Here is a 23,560-nt window from a genome sequence, read left to right as displayed (position 1 = left end):
TTTTGCTTTTGCCCCACCTCAGCTGGGAGGGGAGCTAAGCTCCGAGCTCCGAGCACTTGCTGATCTCACAAAGCACGCACACAGTTCAACGCGTGCTATAGTACATTGCATACTCTCTACCTGCCACATGCGGCACCGTACCTTGGCTGCATAGACGAGAGACTTTACCGTTGTTGTTTTGCTTTGTTTTCAGTCTCGACGTCCAATCTTCCTGTCTTTTGCATGTGCAATTCGAGACAAGAGCAATAATGGATATCGACGACCTGCTGGCCGAGGTTGCCGTCGACTCGACGCCACAGGAATCGCGCGACTTACAGGAGCTGACACGATGCTGGGTTGCCGAGAGAGTGGCGCCCGAGATTCTGCCGTGGCCGACAGATCTCATGGCAAGAGTGCTGGAGCGCATCGCGAGACAGGTGAGTTCTGCGTGCGTTGGGGGGGGGGGGGGGCACCTTGGAACCGTTGGGGAGAACTCAACGGTCCTGGGTACAAAGCAATAATGATTGTCTGAGCTTCTTCGTTGGCCGTTAGAATCGCACATACATTCACATTACATCGAGATTGAGAGGGCTAATGACGCAGCCAGATTGAACTTGTCGAAGACCAAACGGGGAATATGGACCCAAAGACGAATTTTACTCTCATCATCATACAGACGGAACTAGAGCGATTCAAGTTTCTCGTCCGGAGTTTTTTGAGGGCGAGAATTAAAAAGGTGGGTTAGCATAATTCTCTACCGCTCACTCCCATTGAGCCATCGCTCGGACATGTAGTAGATGATATCTGTATACTAATCTTAACAATCAACACAGATCGACACCCACCCTCTACACATCTCGGCTCAACACACGTCCTCCCTCGACACCCCAACCCCGCTCCTCTCTCCTGCAGAACACCAATACCTCACATCCCACCAAGCCCTACTCGCCGCCCACTACGCCTCGTCCTTCCTGTCCCAGTTCCCGGCCTCGCTGCAGCGTCTCGATGATACCACGGGCGGAATCAGTATGGTGGACAAGCCGGACGAAGACAAAGCCGTATTTGTTCGTGCGTTGAGGGATGTGGGCGAGATTTTTGTCGAGGGCACGGATCGTAGATTCGAAATGAAGAGGGGGGATGTATGGGTTGTACGGTGGAGTGCGGTTCGACGGTGGTGTGTTGGATGTGGGACAGGGGATGTCGAGTTGATTTAACGAGTTTGGGAAATATTGCCTCTTTTTATTAGCATAGTAGGTTGGGTGGTGCATGTTTGCATGGAGGGAAAGAAGAAGAAGAAGAAGAAACATAACGATAGCCATGGAAGGGTCTGATGCAATTTTTTTGCTTTTTCCCTGTACAAAGCATGCAGTACATAGTTTTGGGCATATTCACGGCGTACATGAAAAGAAATGATATAAAAGAAACTATGAAGAAGAAGAAGAGGAAGAAGAAGAAGCGGAAGAAGAAGAAGAAGAAGGAATGTGGTCAAGGTAATGTACATTGACGAAAATGATTTACGAGAACATGTATGCTTTATGACTTCTTTACAACCACACCTTTTCTATCAATGTATCAAAGAGACACTACACAGAATACATGTATGTACATACAATTCCAACCACAAAAACTCACGCTATGCATTTCATTTACTTTAAGAAATCCTCAGACTAACCCTCACCACAAGTCTTCCATATTCTACTCTAAAATAAACATGGCAAGACCAAACCAAACCTTCCCCTTGGAATCATACAACAGTACTATACCCCGCCCCGTACCCCCTCCTCCCTTTCCACCGTAAATACCACTTCCTCCCCTCATCAGCCCAAAAGACGCAACTCGCCACCGCCACCAAATGGGCGAGGTCGGCCAGATCCAGCGCCTCGGTCTGAAACACGCTTTGCAGCGGTGGGAAATAGATAACAGCCAACTGGCCAAGCAAACTGCCCGCGACAGCGTAGTTGAACATTTTATTCTCAAAGACACCGATTTCGCCTGCGAGAACGGATTTGCTGGAGGAGCGGCAGGTCAGGGCGTTGAACATGTCGAAGAGGACGAAGCAGGTAAAGGTCATGGTTGTGTCGCGCGCAGTGACTATGTTGTCGTCGGACATTTCGAGGTAGTAGGTTGTTAGTGTGCCGAGCATGATGATGGAGGCGGATTGGAGGACGCGTTGGATCAAGGGGCGGGTTAGCACGCGGGCTTGACGCGGACGAGGAGGCAGGGCCATGACGGCTGGGTCGACGGGCTCGACGCCGAGGGATTGGGCGGGTGGGCCGTCCATGAGGATGTCTGAGGGGGGGTTTTGGTTAGCTTTGGTTATCTCGGATACAAGGTGGATGAGAACTCACTGATCCACAGAATCTGCATGGCGTTGAGCGGATTCTGGAAACCGAGAAAGGTACTCAGGAGGACCAGACTGAGCGCTGCTGCACTGGTGCTAAGTTGAAAGGTAAGGAAGTTTTGGATGTTGTAGAAGATGCCCTTTCCTTCTTCGATGGCGTTGAGGATTGTGGCAAAGTTGTCGTCGGTTAGGATCATGTCTGCGGCTTCTTTGGCAACGTCTGTACCCAGTCTACCCATGGAGATGCCGATGTCTGCCTTCTTAAGTGCTGGTGCGTCGTTAACTCCGTCACCGGTCATTGCAACTACATCGCCTCGCGATTGGAGCGCTCGAACAATCTTCATCTTGTGGTCTGGACTCGTGCGTGCAAAGATTGATGTCGTTGCCATGGCCTGGGCGAGTTCTTCCTCGCTCATCTGGTCTACCTCGTCTCCACGGATGACGGAGCGTCCAAGTGCAGAGTTTTCGGTAATCGGCATCCCCAGGCTCTTTCCAATGGCAACTGCTGTAGTCTCTGCGTCGCCGGTAATCATAATCACCTTGACCTTGCCAGCCATTAGACGCCGGATGGCTCTTTCGACACCCTTGCGTGGAGGATCGTTCATGCCTACAAGTCCCGCAAACGTGAGACCACGATAGTGCTCATCATCACCAAGAGCTGATTGTGCGACTGGCGCTGGAGAGGCGGTGCCACTGGTATTCCTCTTCTTTGCCTTGGACACACCACTTGCGAAGCCGAGTACTCGCAGACCCTCTTGTGCCATGGATTCCGCAGCCTTGATCGCCTCCTGCTTGTGTGCTTGATCCAATGCTACCTCTTTCCCCTGTGCAGTGACATATGTATCGCAGCGATCGAGAACCCTTTCCAATGCACCCTTGATGTAGCTGTGTTCAGAACCGGGAGTGTGGCTACCAGAAGTGCTACCAACGACAACACCCATCCATTTTCGCTCTGAGCTGAATGGAGTCTCGAACTTGCGTTCACCAAGCCTTTCCCGCACGTCGTCTTCACCGAAAGCATCAATCAGGTCAAGAAGGGCAACGTCGGTAGGCTGCCCAACCCATCTACTTTTTGCAGAGGCACTATCATCGCCCAGAGTTGATGAAAGAACTGCTGCTGTGGAAGCTGACGCAGCGTGATCGCTTAATAGACGGGCGTTGTTCACTATATTTCCGATTCGCAGGATGTTACGAGTGGGAGAGTCGAGATCCGTAGATTCATGCTTGAGCTTCACATCCGTGGGAGTAGCCTCGCCAAAATGCCATATTTTGGTGACAGTCATATGGTTAGTTGTCAGTGTGCCTTCATGAGGTTAGTGTGTACGAGATTACAGTCAATATGCACGACTTACCCGTCTTATCTGTACAGACGACATTAACTGAGGCCAGCGTCTCTACACTGGGCAACCGCCGGACAATGGCGTCGCGCTTGGACATCCTTAGCACACCCAAAGCAAGCGTAACCGTAACAATAATCGGTAGTCCTTCAGGTATGGCAGCAACGGCCAGCGAAACAGCAATCTGAAAGACCTCGAGGAACTTCCATCCCCGCCATAATCCCACCAAACCAATGAATGCAATGACTCCAAACGACATGTAACTCAGCTCTTTTCCGAGTCGGTCCATGGAAAGTTGCAGAGGAGTCCTAGGGCTTTCAATTTCTCCCAAGGATGCAGAGATGGCGCCAAACTCCGTATTGCCTCCAGTACCAATAACGATTCCTTGTCCGTACCCAGATCTAACCAGAGTACCCATGAATGCAATGTTTTTCTGGTCATTGAGCCTAATGTCTGCGCCAACGGTTCCAGTGGCTTCGGATGCGTAAAAGGGCGAAGGCGATCTTTGGGCCCCTGTTGGGGGTGCAATAGTATCAGGCGACTTGGAGACGGGCTCGTTCTCTCCTGTGAGATTGGACTCGTCGATGCTAAGGTCGGCAGCGTGCGTGATGCGAATGTCAGCGGGTATGCGGTCGCCAGTGTGAAACAGAACCAGATCGCCCGGTACTAGCAATGTCGCGGATATTGTCGTGGATTTTCTCTCAGCTGCGGAGAGCGAAGCCGTGGTGTCCTTGAGGTTGTCCAATTCGATGCCGTCGGTTGTTGTGCCATTGGGTGTGCGGCCGCCCCGTGATGGCTCGGCCCCAGCGCGTATGATGTGTGCAGAATGCGGAACGAGCGAGTTGAGGGCCTCGATTGACTTTTCCGACCGGTACTCTTGTACGAAGCCTACACTGACGACAATGGTCACTGCTACGGTTATGCTCAGCGCGTCTTCCAAATTGCCCATGATAAATGACACGGCAGCAGATCCTAGCAACAGCAGAATGAGCGTCTCCTTGAATTGCTTGAGGAACCGTAGCCACAGCGGCTCGGGCTCTTCGTGCGGGAGTTCATTGAGGCCATGGAGGTGTATGCGTGTCGAGGCGTCTGCAGCCGAAAGACCATGTGTGACGGATGTGGAGAGTTTTTGTGCGGTTTCTTGTGAGGACAGGAGCGAGTACGTGGCTGTTACTGACTGTGTGGGTGCATGTTAGCAGTGTGTCGGGTCGCGGTGCAGTACGGCGTGATAGCCAGGCGCATGACGTACTGAGGGTGTCGGGCTGCGCTTATGGGGCTCTGGTGGTTGCAGCATTGGCGAAGAAGGGCGGGAGGACTTGGAATATGGGTTCGAGGCATCGTAGCGGGGAAGTGAGGGCGTTGACGCTTTTGACATGTTGGCATGGCCAGGAGACGACTGTTGCGCCGCGGTCCAACGTGGCCTGTCTGTCGACGATTAGTGTGTGGGGAATGGCGGAGGAGGCCGATTATTGCATTGGGGTGGCGGTTAAGCAGTGTACGTAAGGACGGCTGGCAGGTAAAAAAAAAGAATCAAGTTTGACAGCAAGGGAGAGGTTGAATTGTCTTTTTCGGGGCTCGCAGTTCGTCTGGTGAATTAGAGGGTCGACTAGAACGTCAAAGCATCAGTACCCTTGTGCAGGGGTCAAGGGTCCTGGCCCTCCCCGTTTCACCCCATAAACCGTTCGACGCAACACATCGGCCACCGTGCGACGACCTTATCGGGAGCTGAAACAGAGAGAAGTGATCTTGGGTTTGGAGCCACGAGCGCAAACCCGCAATAGATAAACATGCTCGATCCGCTACAGGGGAAGGAAATCTGTGCACACCGGCATTGGTGCTTGGCAGGCACATGTCCGACGCTACTACACATGCTCTCGTCGTGGCGCGGCTGCTTGCGGGTGATGTCATGCCTGCGCCTCACATAAGTATCGCTGCCGTGGCTAAGACGGGATGCTTGGGGGTGAAGGAGACTGAGTTCATCTTTCTAACTCTACCCATCCATCTGTCTACATATGTGTCCAGCACAGTACATACCACAGGTTAGCCCCACTCGCTGTCATCCCACCACCATGCACTATTCCGTAATCTGTACTCCGCCAGGGAGCTCGTCAAGCCATGCACTTGCCCCAGTATCTTCGACAGCCTGTTGCGCCTTTGTACATGCAATCGCATCTCTGCCATCCTGAATTGTAAACGTAGAGGTGCAGTCCTCACTCCCACACTGATTGCCAAGAGCATCCATTCCCCTCTGTAACGCATCCCCCTCCCAGCCAAACAAGTAGTCGCCATGCGCACCATACCCCGTCCTATCTGTGTTAACACAGTCCCCAACATTTCATTGCAGGTTCCTTGACTTACGCATCTCCAAAGCTATACACCAATGGCTGCTTACCATCTTGGTAGTATTTGGCATCTGAAAACCCAGACGTGTCGAACATTATCTCGTACATGACCTGTGGAATCCGGACTGGATGACTGCTTGGACAAAAGTCGCCCGCAAGTCCATTGAAGCCGGGCGCATACGCAACATGCGATCTGTGGTCTGGCGAGTCAAGACTAACGCCATCCCAGCACGAAGGAAAGATCACTGTAGCACGGATTCCCCCTGGACATGGCGTAGACGGAAAACTGGCAGTGTCATTAACTGAACAGGGCGCACCGGCTCCGCCCATGATGCGTTCATCAGCCTGCAGACAACGATGGCAGATGCCTGGGTAAGTGCCTTCTTTGCTGCGGTTGGTGGGATCGCCAGCCAGCATGCGGAAGCCCTATGAATGAATGAGGAGGTATCTCAGAAGCGACAATCAATCTTGACTCACGGGTATCATCGCAGTAGTATTCTTGTTCGTGCCACTAAACGGACGCATGTAGTATATGGTGAGACCGCCATCTTGCTCAAGGAGGGTTCCGTTTCGACGGCCGTTTGCCATCTGTGGTACTTTACGATATGTACCATTCTCTGGCGACTTGAAGTAAATGGAGGCGGTCCAATAGTTTGATCTATCTTCTCTGTAGCTGTGTAAGTGAGCCGTCAAGATTCTGGAATGGCTTTGCAGACTTGTAAAGGCACGAAGTGCAGGTCGATCGGGCGGCTGGATCAAAGGACGAAGGATCCATCTGATTATGTTAGCCCCTTGAGTATATCACAAAAGAGCTGGCGATGCTATACTGTGACATTGAAACTGTTGCCTCCTACAATCTATACAAATCAGCCCTCTTGCATCGAAAACAATAAGTAAACTTGCTTGGTGCATGTGCGGTGATGGGTTGAGCCCAGGGGTGACGAGCGGATCAGTACGCTCAACCACAAGCTGCGAACACCCAAACCGTAGAAAGTCAGATGACCCATAGGGTGTTTCTTGGGCCGAGATATGTTGTACAAGAAGCAACAAAATGATAGGAGAATACCAAAACATGTTGGATAAAGATGCAAGCAAATGTGCCTGTTTGGCAATTGTGCACAATCAAGTGGACTTCGTAGGTGCAGGTATATTAGTACTTTGCCGATGCATGTATGTCCAACTACCGTTCCTCAAGCTAGTCCAACATGATAGTCGAGCGGAGCAGATTGTCAAAACTCTTGGGAAGTCCCGCTCCCTTGGTAACATTTGCATGCAGAGACCAATAAGGCGCGATCGGGTTCATTGGTGCAATATCCCTACATTGGCTAGGTATTGATGAAGCAACTGCCGTGTCGCACAAGAACCTCATCGGAATATTGCAAAAGCGACAGCCAGAGGTTGATTCGTTTTGCAGCGCGTAAAGCCAAGAATAAATATTGTTAAATATACTGTCTTTTGAATACCCGCGCTGGATCAATCATGGGCCGAAATTGGAGACTCGCCATTCTTTCCTATTACAAGCTTGGATGGCAACAACGAGAAAATATCAGCCCCGCAGCAATATCATGAGGCTGTTGGATTTATGCGCTTGTCACATGATGAGGCTACTCTCTCTGTCAATGGGGTTTCTTGGAACCAAAGGTGAAGGTACTTTTGTTGTTCTCTGGTTCAGAGTCATGACTAAGCGGGAGCTGTGGGATCGTGGCTGCCACGCCCTGCCCTGATCCCAGCCCTTACCAGCCTCATCATCATCATTCAACCACCGAGCGCATCCGCAACACCATCGTCGCCCAACCCTCTCTGGCCTTGACTGCCATCCCCACGTGTGCGCGCACTTTTGGCACATACTATTGAGGTCACTGGCGCGTCTCTACCGCGTGCGCATCCCGTGACCTGCGACGCGTCGATATAAACACGACGACCGACCCGACGCGCAGCTCTTCTTCACCCCCACCCACGAGCTCCTCCATCCCGCCACCACCATGTTTCTTCCCGAGGATCTTCTCTTCAAGCAAGGCGCGCTTGCGCACGTCTGGCTCGCCTCCAATCAGCAGAAGAAGCTCACCAAAGCCCAAGTGCTGCAGCACAAGATCCCCGAGAGTTGCGAGGTCATCATTCGACCAGAGGTGGCTGCTGGCGGCCCGCTTGCGTTGCGTTTGAACGCGCAGCTGCTTCTTGGTGAAGTGCGCATCTACCACAAGAAAGCCCACTACCTGCAGGATGACTGCAATGAAGCTTTGTGGAAGATCAAGATGGTAAGCGTAATTCCAATCACCCGGCATTGCCACGACTAACGCGTCTGCAGGCCTTCCGCCCTGGAAACATTGATCTTCCTGCGCAGACTCACGTTGCTAACCCCACCAACTTGATTCTGCCAGATCAAATTACCGACCTGGACCTGCTGGCTCCGATGCCAGATCCTTCTTTTCTTCTCTCACAGCCGCTTAGTGGCAGCCTCGATCTTGGAAATACCACTGTCCCGGATTGGGATAACAGCCAGTTCCTCTCTGGCAGCATTGAGCACCCACGTATGGAACCAATGGAGCTTCCCGATGATGACCTGAACCTGGATATTGGAGAAGATGACGACTTGGAGCCCCCGGCGCCATTCGATGAAGGCACAAGTATCGAGATGGGCCGTAACGCGCCCCTCGAGCGCCGTCAATCCGAGGAATTTACTGCGCTAGACAAGGGCCTTACGCTAGACGACGATGACCTTAACATAGATATTGGTGAAGATGCTCCTACAGAACTTGGCCCTGGCCCAGAGCTAAACCTCGGGGATGATATGGATATTACCATGGGCGGAATGAACGAAACAGATCTCCCAGCAGGTTCTATAGCAGGCGATTTGCCCATGCGCCAGCGTGAGGAATCACCACTTTCTGAGCTAGGAGAGGAAGAGGCCACTCGTCTTGAACAGGAAATCGCCGAGCAAACCACCACCTTTGAGCCAGAGCAGGAGGAAGAGGAGGAGTCCATTCACCAAGCCAGGGCCAAGCGCAGGAGGGTCATTGGAGCCGACGCCGAGACAATGATTTCTAGCCAGCAACTGAAGGAGCAACAGAACAACCGTGAAAAGATTCTCAAGCCTGCGTCCTTCCTTCCACGCGATCCCCTCCTTATGGCTTTGCTCAACATGCAAAAGTCTGGAGGCTTTGTATCAAGCATTCTTGGTGATGGACGAAGTCAGGGTTGGGCTCCCGAATTGCGCGGCATCCTTTCTTTGGAAGTAATCTCCCGACCAAGCCAGAAACGCAAGCGAGATGGTGTCAATATCGGAGCGGACGCAGAGGACGACGAAGCAACAGCAGCTGAAAGAGAGAAGACGCCACAACTACAACTAGAATTTGAGCAAGACGAGCCAACTCTAGGAGGTGGTGATATTGGTATTGGCGGTGACAACACCATGCTAGGAGGATCTGAGGACATTATCCAACTTCCCGATGAACCAGACTTCCAGCAAATCGGTGAAGAGGAAGAAGATGTCTTTTCCCCAGTCCCAGACAACTTTGACGACACAACCGCACCTCTCATCCATCCTGCCGAAGGTGGACCTGTATCACTAGGCACAAAACACGCCGTCCACTTCTTACGAGAGCAATTTGGGCCCGAAGCTGAGGAGAGCGAATCAGTTCGACAAAAGAGCAGCATCATCTTCCAAGACATTTTCCCAGAAACCAGGACATCACGGACCGACGCCACCAAGATGTTCTTTGAAATGCTCGTCCTGGCAACCAAGGACGCCATCAAGGTCGAACAACCAGCCAACAACCTCGGTGCTCCGCTACGTATTCGTGCCAAGCGTGGCCTCTGGGGTGAATGGGCTGAGACTGGTGCAAGTGGCGAATTGGCTTCTCAAGCCCAAGTTGCGCCCGTGGGAGACTCCGATGCTCCTGCTGAGGCCATTTTCCAAGGGCCGTCTGAAGTTTCTGTCTCCGCGTAGGGAGAACGAACAAAAGAGATCAACTTTCTTGGGAAGACTAGGGGTAAATGAGGGCTTTGTTCTCATCTGGCAGGCGTTGGCTGAATACCCTTTCTTTTCGTATGACTTTCCCTTCTGCTACTTGCGACATTGAACTACGGCTTTTCTTGGTGGGTTGGTCCATTGGCGTTGATGTTTGGGAGGGGCCTATTGTGTCATGGGGAAAACTTGGTTTTATCTTTTTGTATGATGCCTCGTAAGATATTTATATCAGACTTGGAAAACTCAATGTACTTCGTATTACTTCAACATTGGATACTTAAGCTTACTTGAATGATATGCCACTCGTATACTAGATGAATTATTTAGCATGTATAATACTATCATGATTATCCTAAGTATAGAGTGTCACGAGATCCAGGCTCACGGTCGGGTGACCAAGTCCCGGGACTGCCGGATTGGAATTAATGCGTTCCCGCGGAACCTGCTTTGGCCCCAGTTTCTTTCATACCCGCGGCAACTTTTCTTCTCCCGTTCACTCCCCATTGGCAGCAAACACACTTTCTTGTATTTGAATTATATCCACAGGTACCCGTAAACTACTTTATTTGGACGGCCATCACAATGAGCACTGCCGATACGGGTGGCAACGGTACTAAGACGGGCCGTCCACGCAAAAGGGCAGCCGAGGCTTGTACCTTCTGCCGTCGGAGAAAGGTTCGTCTGTACGCGCTTAATGGAACGTAGAGCGCGATACTGAAGTCCACAGATCAAGTGCAGTGCTGAGAAACCTGTGTGCGCGAGTTGCAAAACGCATGGAGTAACTTGCCATTATGAGCCCATAGATGATGCCCATCAAGCCTCGAGTCGTCCACGTAAGACGCCACGACGAGAAAGAGCTTTAGAGTCGGTTGTGCCTGTAGATGCACCTAGTCCTGCTACGCAATCCCCTGCCCAAGCTGGCTCCTCGACACCACAGAGCGTGTCGCGCATTGTTGTCACTGCGAATGGTTCTTCCAGCTATCATGGGCGGACAAGTACCTTGTTCGATGAAGGTTCCCATGAAAAGTCTGTTTCTGAGGCGCATCCGGAGATGCCTGATGAATGGGTTGAAAGAGGACTTGTTGCCGAAGCTGCACGCCAGCGCCAACTTGAGACTGTGAACTTCCGCCAGGGGAAACTCGACTTTGACGGTGTTGAGCCTGAGCTAGGGATGCACCTGTTGTCCTTACACTGGAACCGACAACATCACTCTTTTCTTGCAACTTATCGTCCAGCCTTTATGCGTGACATGGCTTGTGGCGGGCCTTACTTCTCCAAACTCCTTCTGAATGCTATCTACTTTGGTGCAGCCAAGTTCAGCCCACGCCACGAAGTCCGCCGAGTAGCGGACGACGTACGCACTGCTGGCTGGCAGTTTCGTGAAAGAGTGCGTGAGCTTCTAGGCGGCTCTCTGGACAGAAGCGAAATCACAACGATCCAAGCCATGCTAGTCATGACCAACTCACTCTTCGCCCTAGGGGACGAACGCAGCGCTGCATGGATCTATGCAGGCCTGGCATTTCGTATGATAGTTGATCTTGGTATCCACGTGGATACCCCACACCTTGCAGGCAGTCGCCGATTGTCTGACGAAGACTACGAAATCCGGAGACGTGTCTTCTGGGCTGCATTCGGTAAACATCATCATTGCACGAAGATTGATATCGCTAATCGGAAGTACAGTCATCGACAAAATCCAGAGCTTGTATCAGGGCCGACCCGTCAGCATCAAGGAGTCAGACACTCTTGTCCCGATCAAATTCCAAGATACATATGAAGAACTCGAGCATTGGACACCCTTCGCATACTCTACGCAATCAGACGCAACTTACCTGGGCTCCCCGGCATATAGTGTTTCCACATTTCGGCATCTTTGCCAGCTCTCGGTCATTCTGAGTGACATCCTCAGCACAATATATACCGAGAGAAGCTCCGACTCAAGCCCTGCAGAGCTTTCATCTAGGCTAGAAAGCATCCATTCAAAGCTAACGACGTGGCGACAAAACTTACCCGAGCATCTTGCTATAGACGCACACAAGGTTTCTGTGACGCCACCGCCACACGTACTCAGCTTACAGTAAGTATCCAAGATCCTGAGAAATCATTTCAGTGTACTCAGGAAGTCACAGTGCCCTTTACAACGTTCTCATCATCCTTCTGCATCGCCCATTCGTTGCCGACGGGCATCTCTACAACACTTCACGTGCAATTTCTGTAAACTCTTTCATGGCTTGTGCAACATCGGCAGATGATATTGTAAAGCTCCTGCGAGTATATCACAAAGCTTTCAGTGTGCGAAGAGCTCCATACCTAATCTCGTATGCTACTTACGTTGCTGCGACTATCCACGCTCGCATTGCCGCTAGACGTGGACCCAGGTCTCCTGCTCATAGGAACCTCGAGACCTGTCTGGCAGTGTTCCGCGAGAACCAAGAAACGAATTGGGCTGTGCGGCGCGCCAATGCGATTGTACAAAATTTGATGAAAAGAATGGGAGTTGCTACGCTGAATCCGAACGACGCTCTAATTGACAGGGATACTGACAACAGGGGTCAGAGCAGTACCCCAGATACAACAGCTGGTAGTTCCGTAGGCCGCGAGCCCAGCTTGAAAAGCATCGATATCGATGGTATTATCCAAAGCTTTGTTAGAGAGCGAGAACAAGAAAACGCTCTGCCGGCGCAAACGAATGTGACTGGCAATGCTAACCTTCCACATGCAAATCTACCTGTACAATCACAATGGTCAAACTCTATGACTGGAATGCCAGCGGCGACATCCTACAACGGACAAAATGACGGTGGCAATATTGCGTACGATAACAACAGCAGCTGGATGTTTCAAGGCCAGCAGCCGTTATTCGGCGACAACACCTTTACTGTGGACGATCTCCTCTATGGCTTCAACAGCTCAGAATTGGACCGGTTTCCGAACCTGGATTGGGATATGTAAGTAGGATATCAGTTGGCTAGATTTCTTGCAAAGGCTTGCTGCGTTCCCACGAGCTGCAGTGTTTTGAAGCCGCGGCAAAACCTCGGCCTTTTCTTCCCGCGGTTTTACCTCACATTAAGACCTCCCGCGGGAGTCGGTACAGGGATGAGAAGTATCATACCCATCAATGGGCATCAAAATCTTCCTGGTGGATTCCATAGTTATATATGGGATGTAACCTCTTTTGAGACTATTGGATACACAATTCTCTGATTTTATACTGACGGAGACATTTATTTACGTATTGGCGTACAGTTAGTGTAGATGTTTCGATCACTCTCTACATTATCAAGTACTCAAAAAGCAAGACTCTCGACTGTATCTCACATTCTGCCCATCCGCCTACCAGATATTCCAATGGCGTACGAAAGAGCTCCAAAAAGGGTCCGACGTAGCTTACCCGCTGTTCTCATGCGTGCGGGTACCTCCAAGGGTCTATTCATCCACCGCCATGACTTGCCAGCTTCAGAGAAGGACTGGGTGAAGCCTCTACTTGCGGCTATGGGCTCGCAAGGCTCAGATGCTCGGCAGATTGATGGTGTAGGCGGGGCAACATCGACGACATCAAAGGTTGCTGTTGTATCACCATCAACAAGAGTGGGCATTGATGTGGATTATACGTTTGTACAGGTAGCTGTGGGACAAGAATCGGTAGACTTTAGCGGCAACTGTGGAAACATGTGCTCAGGCGTTGGACCATTTGCTCTTCAAGAAGGTTTGGTTCGTGCTAGTCCCGGGGAGCGAACTGTAAGTTGGTCGTTCCGAAATTCAAGGTTCAATGCTGATTCGCAATCTAGCTTGATGTCCGGATATTCAACACAAACACATCGCGGATCATTGTTGACACTATTCAAGTCGACGAAGATGGATACTATGAGGAGTCCGGTGACTACGAAATTCCGGGAGTCAAGGGGACTGGTAGCGAAGTAAAGGTTGCTTTTGTCGAGCCTGCGGGCAGTATGACTGGAAAGCTGTTCCCCACTGGCAATCGCTGCGACACCATCGATGTTAAGGGGAATGATGGCCATCAGTTTTCGGTCAAGGCAACTTTCATTGATGCCGCCAACCCATTTATTCTTGTGGACGAGAGGACACTACCGCCAAATCTCAAGACAGGAAGCAAAGACTCAGCAAGCTATCTCGAGCAAATGGAGTCTATTCGGCGTGTTGGTGCTGTGATGATGGGCCTCGCTCCGAACGTAGCTGCAGCGGCAAAGGTTCGAGGTACGCCAAAGTTGGCCATCCTATCGTCTCCTCAATCAGGTGGTCCATCTGGAACCCCAGACGTTCATGTTCAGGCATTCAGCATGGGAAAGCCTCACCCGAGTCTGCAGCTTACAGGCGCGGCATGCCTAGCATCAGCGGCATGCATCCAAGGAACAATTGCACATGAACTCGCAGAGGATGCTAGAATACAGTCTTCGTGGCAAGCAACACCCGAGCGTACACCAAGCCCATGCTCAGATTCGGATGAGAGCCCATCCGATCTATTGCCGAAACAACAGACAGTCACTCTTGCTCACCCGAGTGGACAAATCAGTGTCGATGTCTTGTGTACAAGCTCAGAATCATTCGCGTATGTTGACAGGTGTGTCGTTTCTCGGACAGCCCGGCGGATATTTGAAGGAAAGGTCTACTACTATACGGATGAGGCTTGAGGGGATTGTTGGGAAGAAACATTGAACGCGTCTGGAACGTAATGTATGAATAATGTTAAGACTTAGAACTAGCACTTAAAATGCATATATGACAAGCGATATGAGAAACAAAGTTAAAGTTGAAATTAGTCTTTGGCTCAGGTTTGTGACATCACGCGCCAGGATCGGAACTGGTGCCCCACTGCGTTCCGAGAAATTTTGGCATCGCTCTCCAGTCATCACTTTATGCCCACGCGCACTCCCCGCATACCAAATGTCAAGTCCAAGATACCCTTTTCATATTTCGCTCCCATACGTCGTCTGGCGCAAGTCGCTATACGAGCGCCCCATTGTAACACATATACCGCGCTGAGAAAAGCCGTTACTTTCTCCGGGCCAAATATATTTAAATTTGCCAGGCCGAACACTGCAAACGCCCCGCAAACGCACAAGCAGTTCATCGTAACCATGTCTGAGACCAAGATCCAGCCGGTGGATCCCCAAAAGCTGGGGAAGATTTCATTCAAAAAGACAGAAGACTTGATCGACGACTGGCATATTGAATATGACGAGTCAGCGAGTGCTGATGATCATTTCGGTAATCTCAAAGCAGCGGCTCGCGATCTAGTGGAGACGGACGTACCCGTTGCATTTCCTACCGAGACAGTCTACGGCCTGGGAGCAGATGCGACAAGAAGTGCGGCTGTAAAAGAAATCTTTGCTCGCAAGGGGCGACCCGCCGACAATCCACTGATTGTTCACGTACACTCTTTGCCACAACTTCGCGCACTATTATCAGGGAAATTGGAAGTCACAGGCGATGGGAGGATCAATGGCAAGGACCCCATACCAGAGATCTACAGACCATTGATTGAGCGGTTCTGGCCTGGTCCACTTACCCTCATCCTTCCGACTCCGGAGACTTCAATCCTCGCGCCAGAGGTCACGGCGGGTCTTTCGACATTTGGCGCACGAATGCCACGATCCATCATCGCCTTGTCTCTCTTGCGACTATGCGGTCGTCCTCTTGCTGCGCCCTCTGCAAACGCATCGACCCGTCCGTCCCCTACAGCCGCCGAGCACGTTTACGACGACCTGAACGGCAAGATAACACGGATAATCGACGGTGGGCCATGCGAAGTGGGTGTCGAAAGTACAGTCGTGGATGGCTTGTCCAGTCCACCAGCGATATTACGACCAGGCGGTGTAACAGTGGAACAATTACGGCAATGTCCCGGGTGGGAGAAGGTGGTGGTAGGATACAAGGACAAGCAAGCAGAAGACTCGAGTAAACCCCGAGCCCCAGGAATGAAGTACAGACACTACAGCCCCAAAGCATCCGTTCTTCTTTTCGAAGCAGGCGCAGACCAGCCTACACCCAAAGAACTAAAAAGCAAGAGCCGGATCGGCATTGTCAGGACAAAGAAGTGGAAACTCGCACTGGGCCTAAATGCGCAGAAGGTGCAGTTGGCAAATCCAAACGGATGGGGGGGTTGCGTGGAACCGGAAGCTGAAGCGCCTGTAAGCACTGATGTGGCTTCGCCGCGCCAATCCAATCTCGTGCGTTCAGTCATTCAGCACCAAATCCCAGAGTCCGACCACTATATTGTATCGCCTGAGGAAATGCATGTCTGGGATATCAATCTCGGCGCGAACTCGGAGGATATCGCGCGAGGTCTGTTTTCTGCGCTGAGGGATCTGGATAAGAAGGGTGTGGAGATTATTTATGTCGAGGGTATTGATGACAAGTCTGGGGATGATATCGCTGCTGCGGTGATGAATCGGTTGAGGAAAGCGGCGGAGATACGGGTTTGAATGGGGTAGTATTCACGGGTGTGTTTGGATGTGAAGAGAAGTTGGTTACGTGGTTAGTCATGGGGTGTTTGGCGTTCGCATGCTTTGGAAGTGTGATGTTGGTTCTTGTGGCAATATATAAACGGAGTGATATATGATAGAGTGTTTTTTTTGGGCAAGATCGAAGTCAGGTATCTACGCTCTACTTACTGAACGCATACGTTGTCTCGAGGAAGAGTTCATTTATCATGTGTTACTACCTGACCACCCTCTTCATTCTCAGCCTGCTAACCATTGCAACTCTATCGACCGCCACACCCGCGCGTAGCGCCATCTTACAACCATCTCCCTCGTACCCACCTTACTCTACCTGCACGCTCCAGCCCGCCCAAAGAAGAAAAGCAGACGCTTGTCTAGCGTGCGATGTAGAGGGAAAAGTGACGTGCTTGCCCAAGAACCGGTATTCGTGGTGCAAAGACGGATGTCTGGTAGTGCAGGATATGGGAAGCGATTGGGTGTGTGAGGGAGAAGGCAGGGTACGGTATCAGGGGATGAGTTGTGTGTGATAAAGGGTGCTAGGGTATGCTTGGTAGGGGTTGTAGAGATGCTGGAGAAAGAGCAAGGTAGTGCTCTCTTTCTCGGAAGTTGCGGAAGTCTGGGGCGACGAGAGCAATGTTGGATCAGAAGGTCAGAGTATGCCAGCAAAAACAACTGTCGAGGCACACACACACACATCGACAACCAACCAAAACAATGTTTCTTGTGAGTGGGTTTGCGTGTATAGGTAGACGAGGTACGAGTCCCACGGTTACCTACTTGTATTAGACAAATTACTATTTTTGTCTTGCTACCGTATTTGATGGAGAATGGCAAATGTCAGAAGGCAGAAGAGGGTATGGCTATTTGAGAATCTGGCATCAAACTCTCTTTTCGCCCCCTTCGCACATGAACACAGACGACATTCTCCTCATGCTAGTAATGTGCCGACTGTCGAGTCAAGCAAGGAGCCGGAATTGCCAAGGGAAACCCAAGCACGGCGTCGGACGGATTGAGAGCTTGGGAGGTCTTAACTGCAAGGAGAAACAAGCTTTTGGTGGTGAACAAGGCGATGTGACGCTATTGCCAAAGTTTAAAGGCGGGCGAGGGCAGGGTGGACATGGTTGCGACATTTGGGCGGCCGTCGCTGTTTCGGGAGATGGGGAAGGGTGACAGAGTTACGTCGACACGCAAACGCCCAGAGCAAAGACTGCAAAAAGAAAAAAGCGGGGCCAATTACGTGGCTCGGCGTTGACCGGGGTGCTGGTACTAACGTTGCTCTTGGCCGCTTGGCCTCCTCTCTCATTGTAATTGTTGAATACGTGCCAGGAAATTGAGAGAGAAGGCCTCATCATCATCAGGCCGTCAGTTTAATAGTATTAATCGAGATGCAATAGCAGGCACACCCGGCACTTTGCGGGCCTGCAGCAACAGCGCGCAGCATGTTGGGGCGCTTATGCAGGAACTTGCAGCTTATCGATAGCACCCGACAATCACGACGCCTCCGACTGGCCCATTGCCCCCTCTCCACACGGGACCAAGGGAAAAAAAACTGCAAAACTGGAGGGAAGAAAAGTTCTCGAGCGCAAAACTTGGATGCGAGAATGAGGACAGAGATTTCGAGCTGCGCGGGTCGGAGGCACAATGACGTCGGCGCAGACGTGTGTAGGGAATAATCAAGTGTCGCTATGGACAGGCCAAGGGCAGGGCGGGTGGCCAAGGTGTCGGCGCTGGCTGGTCTTCTAGGAAATAAGCAACGAGAGCAAATGTCGTGCAGGGCAACGTTAGTAGAGTAGTAACTATTATGTCATCTCATCTGGTTCCATCTCGTCTCGTCTCGTCTCGTCTTGCCTGTTTTCCCGAGCGATGCAAACTTGACGACGCAACACACCATCTGCACGACAAAGGAACAGGCAGGCAGGCCGGCCGACTGCAGTGTTACATGCCCAGCCTATCTCTACTAGTCCTACCAACCAACCTGACTCGCTCCTTCAACCTGCCTCGTCACCAACACTCTTGCACTGCGCCTCTCTGCCGCACTGTCCAGCCACCGCCCGTCTTGCTCTCCTCCCTCACACCCGGCCCCAGACTCACTCTTCAGCAGCCCGACGCGACTCGTCATCTCTGATTCAACATGGTCAAACACCCAGAGCCGTCAACACGTCCCGGAGATGAAAGCCAGTGTCTAGAATAGTCGATCCCTCCACGCCGCCGCTGAGCGGCCCCGCCCCTAACAGCTCGCCGGGGCCAGGAGGCTGAAGGATTCACACTCACAACCCTGCCCTGCCAGTGGACCAAACACACACCCGCTTGACGACATGCCTTAACCCACCTGCAAGCAGTCAGCCTCTCACGCACACGCAGCCAGCGCACCGCATCCGGTGTCTTTGTGCGCCTTGGGACCATGGACTGTAGACTCATAGTCACTCCCTCCCTCCCCTGCGGCATGCAGACAAGACTCGCCGCTCCCAGAAACCCTGTTATACGAAAACACCATCTTCTTTCGGCCCCCCCTGTTTTGCCATGGGGAGCGGGTGTACCTGAGAGTGGCGGTTACGTGAAACACGCCAGCCCTGCTTGCTAGCTTGCGAACGTAAGCCACCATCTTAGCCGTTCACGCTGTTCCTGTCCTGTGACTGGCTGAAGCACCCTATTTCCACCTACCCCCTGGCACATTTGCTTGACCAAAAAAAGTCTGATGCTTCCGAATCCGCGCAGACTAGGCGGGGGGCATGCCTACGCGACCATCGACCGTCCGTATCTGGCCCCCCGCTTGAATATAAGGTGAAAATCACCCGCATCCCCCAACCTTTTCCCCCTCCTTCACCCTCACTCTTTCGCTCGCACAAACTCGGTTGTTGCCTGCCATTCCTTTTGAGCAATCTTTTGCTCTGTACATTCTCTTGTCCCCCACCTGACAGTCACGTTCCTTGCTCGACGACGTCAACAATACCTTGTTTGCGCTCAGGTTAGCTGCATCTGCTTTTAACTGCTCAATCGATACCCTCAAAGTAGCACGTGTGCAAACGCCTGAAAAAACAACAACAAACAACTTTTGTTTTCAACCCCACACAACGACAACCACCGAAACATGTCTTCCTCGATCAAGATTACCGGCCTTTTGGCTCTGGCTGGCTCTGTCGCCGCTGTCCCTCACTTCCAGCACGAGAAGTTCCACCACCGCGCTGCCTACCCTGCTGGTGGATGGGGTGCCTCCAACAACACTGCTCCCGCTGGTACTGGCAGTGCCATCTACGGTGAGCCAACCACCACCCTGGCCACGACCTCGACCTCCACCCAGACCTCGTACACGACCGTCTACGTCAAGCCCTCGCCTTACCCTGGACTTCAACAGGCCAACGTCGCCGATGTCTCTACTACCCCCGGCTGCGGTGCCACCGTCACTGTAACTGCCAAGGAGAAGGTCACTGTCACTGTCACCCCCGGCGGTGGTGCTGCTGCTCCTCCCAGCTCAGCTGCTGCTGCTTCCCCTTCCAAGCCTGCTGAGTATGCTGCTCCCTCCAAGCCCGCCGAGTATGCTGCTCCCTCCAAGCCAGCTGAGTACCCTGCCGAGACCCCCGAGGCTCCCGCTTCATCCAAGCCTGCCGAGTCTCCAGCTGCTTCAAAGCCCGCTGAGTACCCAGCGGAGACTCCTGAGGCTCCCGCCTCATCCAAGCCCGCTGAGACCCCAGCGCCATCCAAGCCTGCTGAGACTCCTGTCTACAGCGTCTCAGCTACTCCATCTGCCAGCAGCCCAGCTGGTGGTGCCTTCCCCACTGGCACTCCTGGTCTTGGAAACATGTACTCTGGCACCAAGCGTGGTCTTGCCTACAACAACGCCGAGCTCTGCTCTACCCTCGGCAGCAGCTACGGCTTCGGCTACAACTGGGCCCAGACCGAGAACAACGACATCGGCACCATGTTCATCCCCATGATGCACAAGCCCAGCGACTCCACCGCCGAGGCATGGCTCGCAAACGTCGACAAGGCCGTCAAGAAGGGCTCCAAGGCCGTCATGGGTTTCAACGAGTGCGACATTGCTGCTCAGTGCAACCTCAGCCCCGAGGCCGCTTGCTCTTCATGGAAGGAGTACATGAACCCCGTCAAGGAGGCTCACCCCGACGTCACCATCATCGGACCCTCCGTCAGCAACGGTCAGGCCCCTCTCGGACTCGACTGGCTCTCGCGCTTCCACACCGCCTGCCCCGACGCCAAGGTCGACGCCACCAACATCCACTTCTACGACGTCTACGACGACAAGACCATTGATCGCTTCATTGCTCACGTCAAGAAGGCCGCCGAGACCTACGGCCAAAAGGTCTGGATCACCGAGTTCGGTCTCAACTCCGGTTCTGCTACCCAAGAGCAAGCTGCTAGCTTCCTCAAGGACTGTATGGCCTACCTCGATACCTCAGATGATGTCCAGGGCTACTCATGGTTCATGGTTGGCACCGGCGAGAACCAGCTTAACCTTGCTGATGGCCTCTCCCCCATTGGCAAGGTCTACGCTGGTTCTTCTTAAGAGATTAAGGGTTTCTCTCTTCTTGTAGATTAGGCCTTTTTTTCTCTCTCTCTCTCTTTTCTTTCTTCATACTTTTTTACTTTTATTTCCAAGATATGGGGGTTGGGGTGAGGTTTCTGGGTGATGGATAACATGTAAACTCAAGAAAGGCGTTTGTACATATCATCATGACGTCGCCTTATACATACATCATCTTTTTTTTACATGTCACGCTTTCTTCTTGCTTCATTGGTGAAGATGTATGTGTGTGTGTGTACAAATGAAGATGAACGCAGATGAGCTAACTGAAAACGACGATGTGACAACGTTTCCTTTTGGGTTTGGATCGTTGGGGGGGGGGGGGGCGCCGCGGCGGAGGGTGAGGTAGAAATAAGGTTCTTATGTCGAAATCCAGATGGTGGCGCCCAAATTGTACTTGCTGTTATTCATTTTTCATCATCATCATCATCATCACACGATGCAAGAAAACGCGTTGTTTATCCAGCACCCATCATCTTGTAGTGTGTTTATTCGCTCTCTCTCTCTCATGTGTGGTGTGTGTAACTTTTTTTTAAATAGTAGTAGTAGTATTAAATAATTCCATATTTATTTCGTGTTCCTTTACTACGATATCAACATCCTACGTATCCCACATATATATATATATATATATATATTCTCTTTCTTTCTTTCCTTCTTCCTTTCTTTCTTTTCATTCATTCATTCCAAAGCTAGATAAAAAAATAAAAAATAAAAAATCACAGGCTTACTTATCAAACATTTATCAAGAGAGGCAGAAGAAGAAGAGAAAAAACCGTCAATATCAGTGCTACTGGAGAAAAAGAAACCTCCTCCCAGCACCTGGTTTCCACACTGTTTACTCTCGGTGTCTTCACATCTACCTACCTACCTACCTACCCACCCTCTCCTGTCCCGATCTACATATCCCTTCGTCTTTGAAAAAAAAAACGCAATATTTTTCCCCCTTTCTGTTGAAAAAAAAGAAGAAGAAGAAAGTAGTAATGGTATATATAATACAAAATTCCAAGCTAAGCCCCGTCCATACGCCCGCGATGCAACGGCTACTCTCGCTCTTTCCCTTCCCCATTTCCCCCCTTCATGTGCCTTGATACTATTCCCAGCTATGCAAAACCGAAGAAAGAAAAAAACACGCTCATGTCGGCGGTTGCTGCTGCTGCTGCTGCTGAGCCTGCTGCTGCGCCAGCTGCAAGCTCTGCTGCATAACCCCGGGCCCCCAACTCTGATGCAAACCCGCACTATTCGGCGGTTGTTGTTGTTGTTGTTGTTGTTGAAGTTGCTGTGGACCGGGATTCGAAGCGACGCGTTGTGGGCCCGGGGATTGTTTCATCTGGGCAGACTGGCCCTTCCAGCCGGGAAACAATTCCTGGAGCTTAGTGTAGAGCTTGGCAAGGTCTGCATGCGAAGGGGGAACAGACATGATGGCGGGTCCTGGTTGCATTTGTTGGCCTGGTTTGGGCACTTTTTCGGCATTTTGGGCGAGGTAGGCTAGGTTGGCTTGTAGGCGCCGCATGTAGCTGTGTAGGTAGGTTTGGTTAGCTTATGTTTGCGGACGCGAAGAATGAGTAATGACAACAACGGGGGGAAAGTACATACTCTACGTACTCCTTGGAAGGCTGCGCTTTCTCGCCCTCGGGCTTGCCCTCAGGCGTGGGTCCTACATGACCCGCCTTGCCCTGTGTCTGCAGATCGCAAACCTCCTTGATGAGGATGCTGTTGATCTCGAGGAGCGTCGCGACGCGGTCCTGACTACGCGCCGGGTTGCTGGGCGACATGGGCGACGGGGGTACTGCCTTGACGGGAGTCTGCAGCTGAGGCGGCTCCGACTTGATGGGTAGCTGGAGATTCATGGGCGTCTGGTGGCCGTTTGTAGGCAAGCTGCCGGGCGAGGGCTGGGGCTGGGGGGTCGCAAAGGGCGGCTGTCCGGTAACGCTTGCGGGCGAGGCAGTCTGGCGGTTCTGCGCAAACTGTTGCTGGTGAGCAGGCGAGGGCATGGGCTGCGCGAAGGGCGCGCTCGAATATGGGCTAGGCGACGACAGCTGGTGTTGTTGCTGCTGCTGCTGTGGTTGCGGCTGGAGGGCAGCTGCGGCATGGTGTCAGACCAAAAGCGAAAAGGCAGATCGCGCACAACCAGTCAATCCACGCTGGCTTACCTCGCTGCTGGAGATACGGGGCTCCAGACGGCATGACACTATTTCCCATGGCGCCACCCATGCCGGCGAACGGGGCGTGCTGGGCATACTGGCCTGGAGCGTTTGGTTGCTGCTGGAGGCGCGCCTGTGGATCAAACTGGGCGTGTTGCGGAGAATTGGCAAACTGGCCGCCGTACGCATTAGGGTTATTGAAATCCATCGCCGGCACTCATTGGCCACGTCGCACAGCTTGGATTAGATTGATCGGTGGGTTGATGGGAAGAAAGTGCGGTTCGTGATAAGGTTAGGATTCGGCTCTAGAAGCCTTCGAAGCCAGCCCTTGGGCCAGCCGAGCGGGTCAGGCCCGACATCAAAGCGTTGCCTCGAGCCACCTCGCTCGAGGCACGCGCGCAAGGAACAGCACCCGCAAAAGCACTCGAGAAGGAGAACACAAAGAATGCTTC

The 23,560-nt window shown here is 52.1% G+C and overlaps 9 protein-coding genes across 9 annotated transcripts; 5 read left to right on the top strand and 4 right to left on the bottom strand.

The window, feature by feature from the left end:
• Nucleotides 1-248: 248 nt before the first annotated feature.
• COCMIDRAFT_31515 (uncharacterized protein) lies at nt 249-1,193 on the top strand (the record flags this gene model as incomplete). The annotated part of the gene is made up of 3 exons (XM_007683961.1): nt 249-416; nt 587-715; nt 813-1,193. 3 exons carry the CDS (start codon nt 249-251, stop codon nt 1,191-1,193), a joined length of 678 nt encoding a protein of 225 aa, XP_007682151.1.
• Nucleotides 1,194-1,723: 530 nt separating this feature from the next.
• COCMIDRAFT_79763 (uncharacterized protein) lies at nt 1,724-5,032 on the bottom strand (the record flags this gene model as incomplete). Its single annotated transcript, XM_007684068.1, has 4 exons — nt 1,724-2,268; nt 2,328-3,623; nt 3,673-4,834; nt 4,907-5,032. 4 exons carry the CDS (start codon nt 5,030-5,032, stop codon nt 1,724-1,726), a joined length of 3,129 nt encoding a protein of 1,042 aa, XP_007682258.1.
• Nucleotides 5,033-5,731: 699 nt separating this feature from the next.
• Nucleotides 5,732-7,073, bottom strand: COCMIDRAFT_79786 (uncharacterized protein; the record flags this gene model as incomplete). The annotated part of the gene is made up of 6 exons (XM_007684067.1): nt 5,732-5,963; nt 6,016-6,425; nt 6,477-6,666; nt 6,716-6,774; nt 6,827-6,856; nt 6,888-7,073. The coding sequence occupies 6 exons, from the start codon at nt 7,071-7,073 to the stop codon at nt 5,732-5,734; spliced, it is 1,107 nt and encodes a 368-aa protein (XP_007682257.1).
• A 908-nt stretch (nt 7,074-7,981) lies between these two features.
• COCMIDRAFT_79452 (uncharacterized protein) lies at nt 7,982-9,945 on the top strand (the record flags this gene model as incomplete). The annotated part of the gene is made up of 2 exons (XM_007684066.1): nt 7,982-8,254; nt 8,305-9,945. The coding sequence occupies 2 exons, from the start codon at nt 7,982-7,984 to the stop codon at nt 9,943-9,945; spliced, it is 1,914 nt and encodes a 637-aa protein (XP_007682256.1).
• A 1,072-nt stretch (nt 9,946-11,017) lies between these two features.
• On the top strand, nt 11,018-14,615 carry COCMIDRAFT_31511 (uncharacterized protein; the record flags this gene model as incomplete). The annotated part of the gene is made up of 5 exons (XM_007683960.1): nt 11,018-11,600; nt 11,650-12,043; nt 12,096-12,890; nt 13,554-13,704; nt 13,755-14,615. 5 exons carry the CDS (start codon nt 11,018-11,020, stop codon nt 14,613-14,615), a joined length of 2,784 nt encoding a protein of 927 aa, XP_007682150.1.
• A 447-nt stretch (nt 14,616-15,062) lies between these two features.
• Nucleotides 15,063-16,409, top strand: COCMIDRAFT_79575 (uncharacterized protein; the record flags this gene model as incomplete). The annotated part of the gene is made up of 1 exon (XM_007684065.1): nt 15,063-16,409. The coding sequence occupies one exon, from the start codon at nt 15,063-15,065 to the stop codon at nt 16,407-16,409; it is 1,347 nt and encodes a 448-aa protein (XP_007682255.1).
• A 974-nt stretch (nt 16,410-17,383) lies between these two features.
• On the bottom strand, nt 17,384-17,557 carry COCMIDRAFT_79902 (uncharacterized protein; the record flags this gene model as incomplete). Its single annotated transcript, XM_007684064.1, has 1 exon — nt 17,384-17,557. The coding sequence occupies one exon, from the start codon at nt 17,555-17,557 to the stop codon at nt 17,384-17,386; it is 174 nt and encodes a 57-aa protein (XP_007682254.1).
• Nucleotides 17,558-19,515: 1,958 nt separating this feature from the next.
• COCMIDRAFT_79866 (glycoside hydrolase family 128 protein) lies at nt 19,516-20,946 on the top strand (the record flags this gene model as incomplete). Its single annotated transcript, XM_007684063.1, has 1 exon — nt 19,516-20,946. The coding sequence occupies one exon, from the start codon at nt 19,516-19,518 to the stop codon at nt 20,944-20,946; it is 1,431 nt and encodes a 476-aa protein (XP_007682253.1).
• A 1,153-nt stretch (nt 20,947-22,099) lies between these two features.
• Nucleotides 22,100-23,316, bottom strand: COCMIDRAFT_79420 (uncharacterized protein; the record flags this gene model as incomplete). The annotated part of the gene is made up of 3 exons (XM_007684062.1): nt 22,100-22,481; nt 22,561-23,047; nt 23,118-23,316. 3 exons carry the CDS (start codon nt 23,314-23,316, stop codon nt 22,100-22,102), a joined length of 1,068 nt encoding a protein of 355 aa, XP_007682252.1.
• Nucleotides 23,317-23,560: the final 244 nt, after the last annotated feature.

Source organism: Bipolaris oryzae, assembly GCF_000523455.1.
Source record: "Bipolaris oryzae ATCC 44560 unplaced genomic scaffold scaffold_0, whole genome shotgun sequence".
In the NCBI taxonomy this organism is placed as follows: Eukaryota; Fungi; Ascomycota; class Dothideomycetes; order Pleosporales; family Pleosporaceae; genus Bipolaris; species Bipolaris oryzae.
This window is presented reverse-complemented; position numbering and strand designations above follow the sequence as displayed.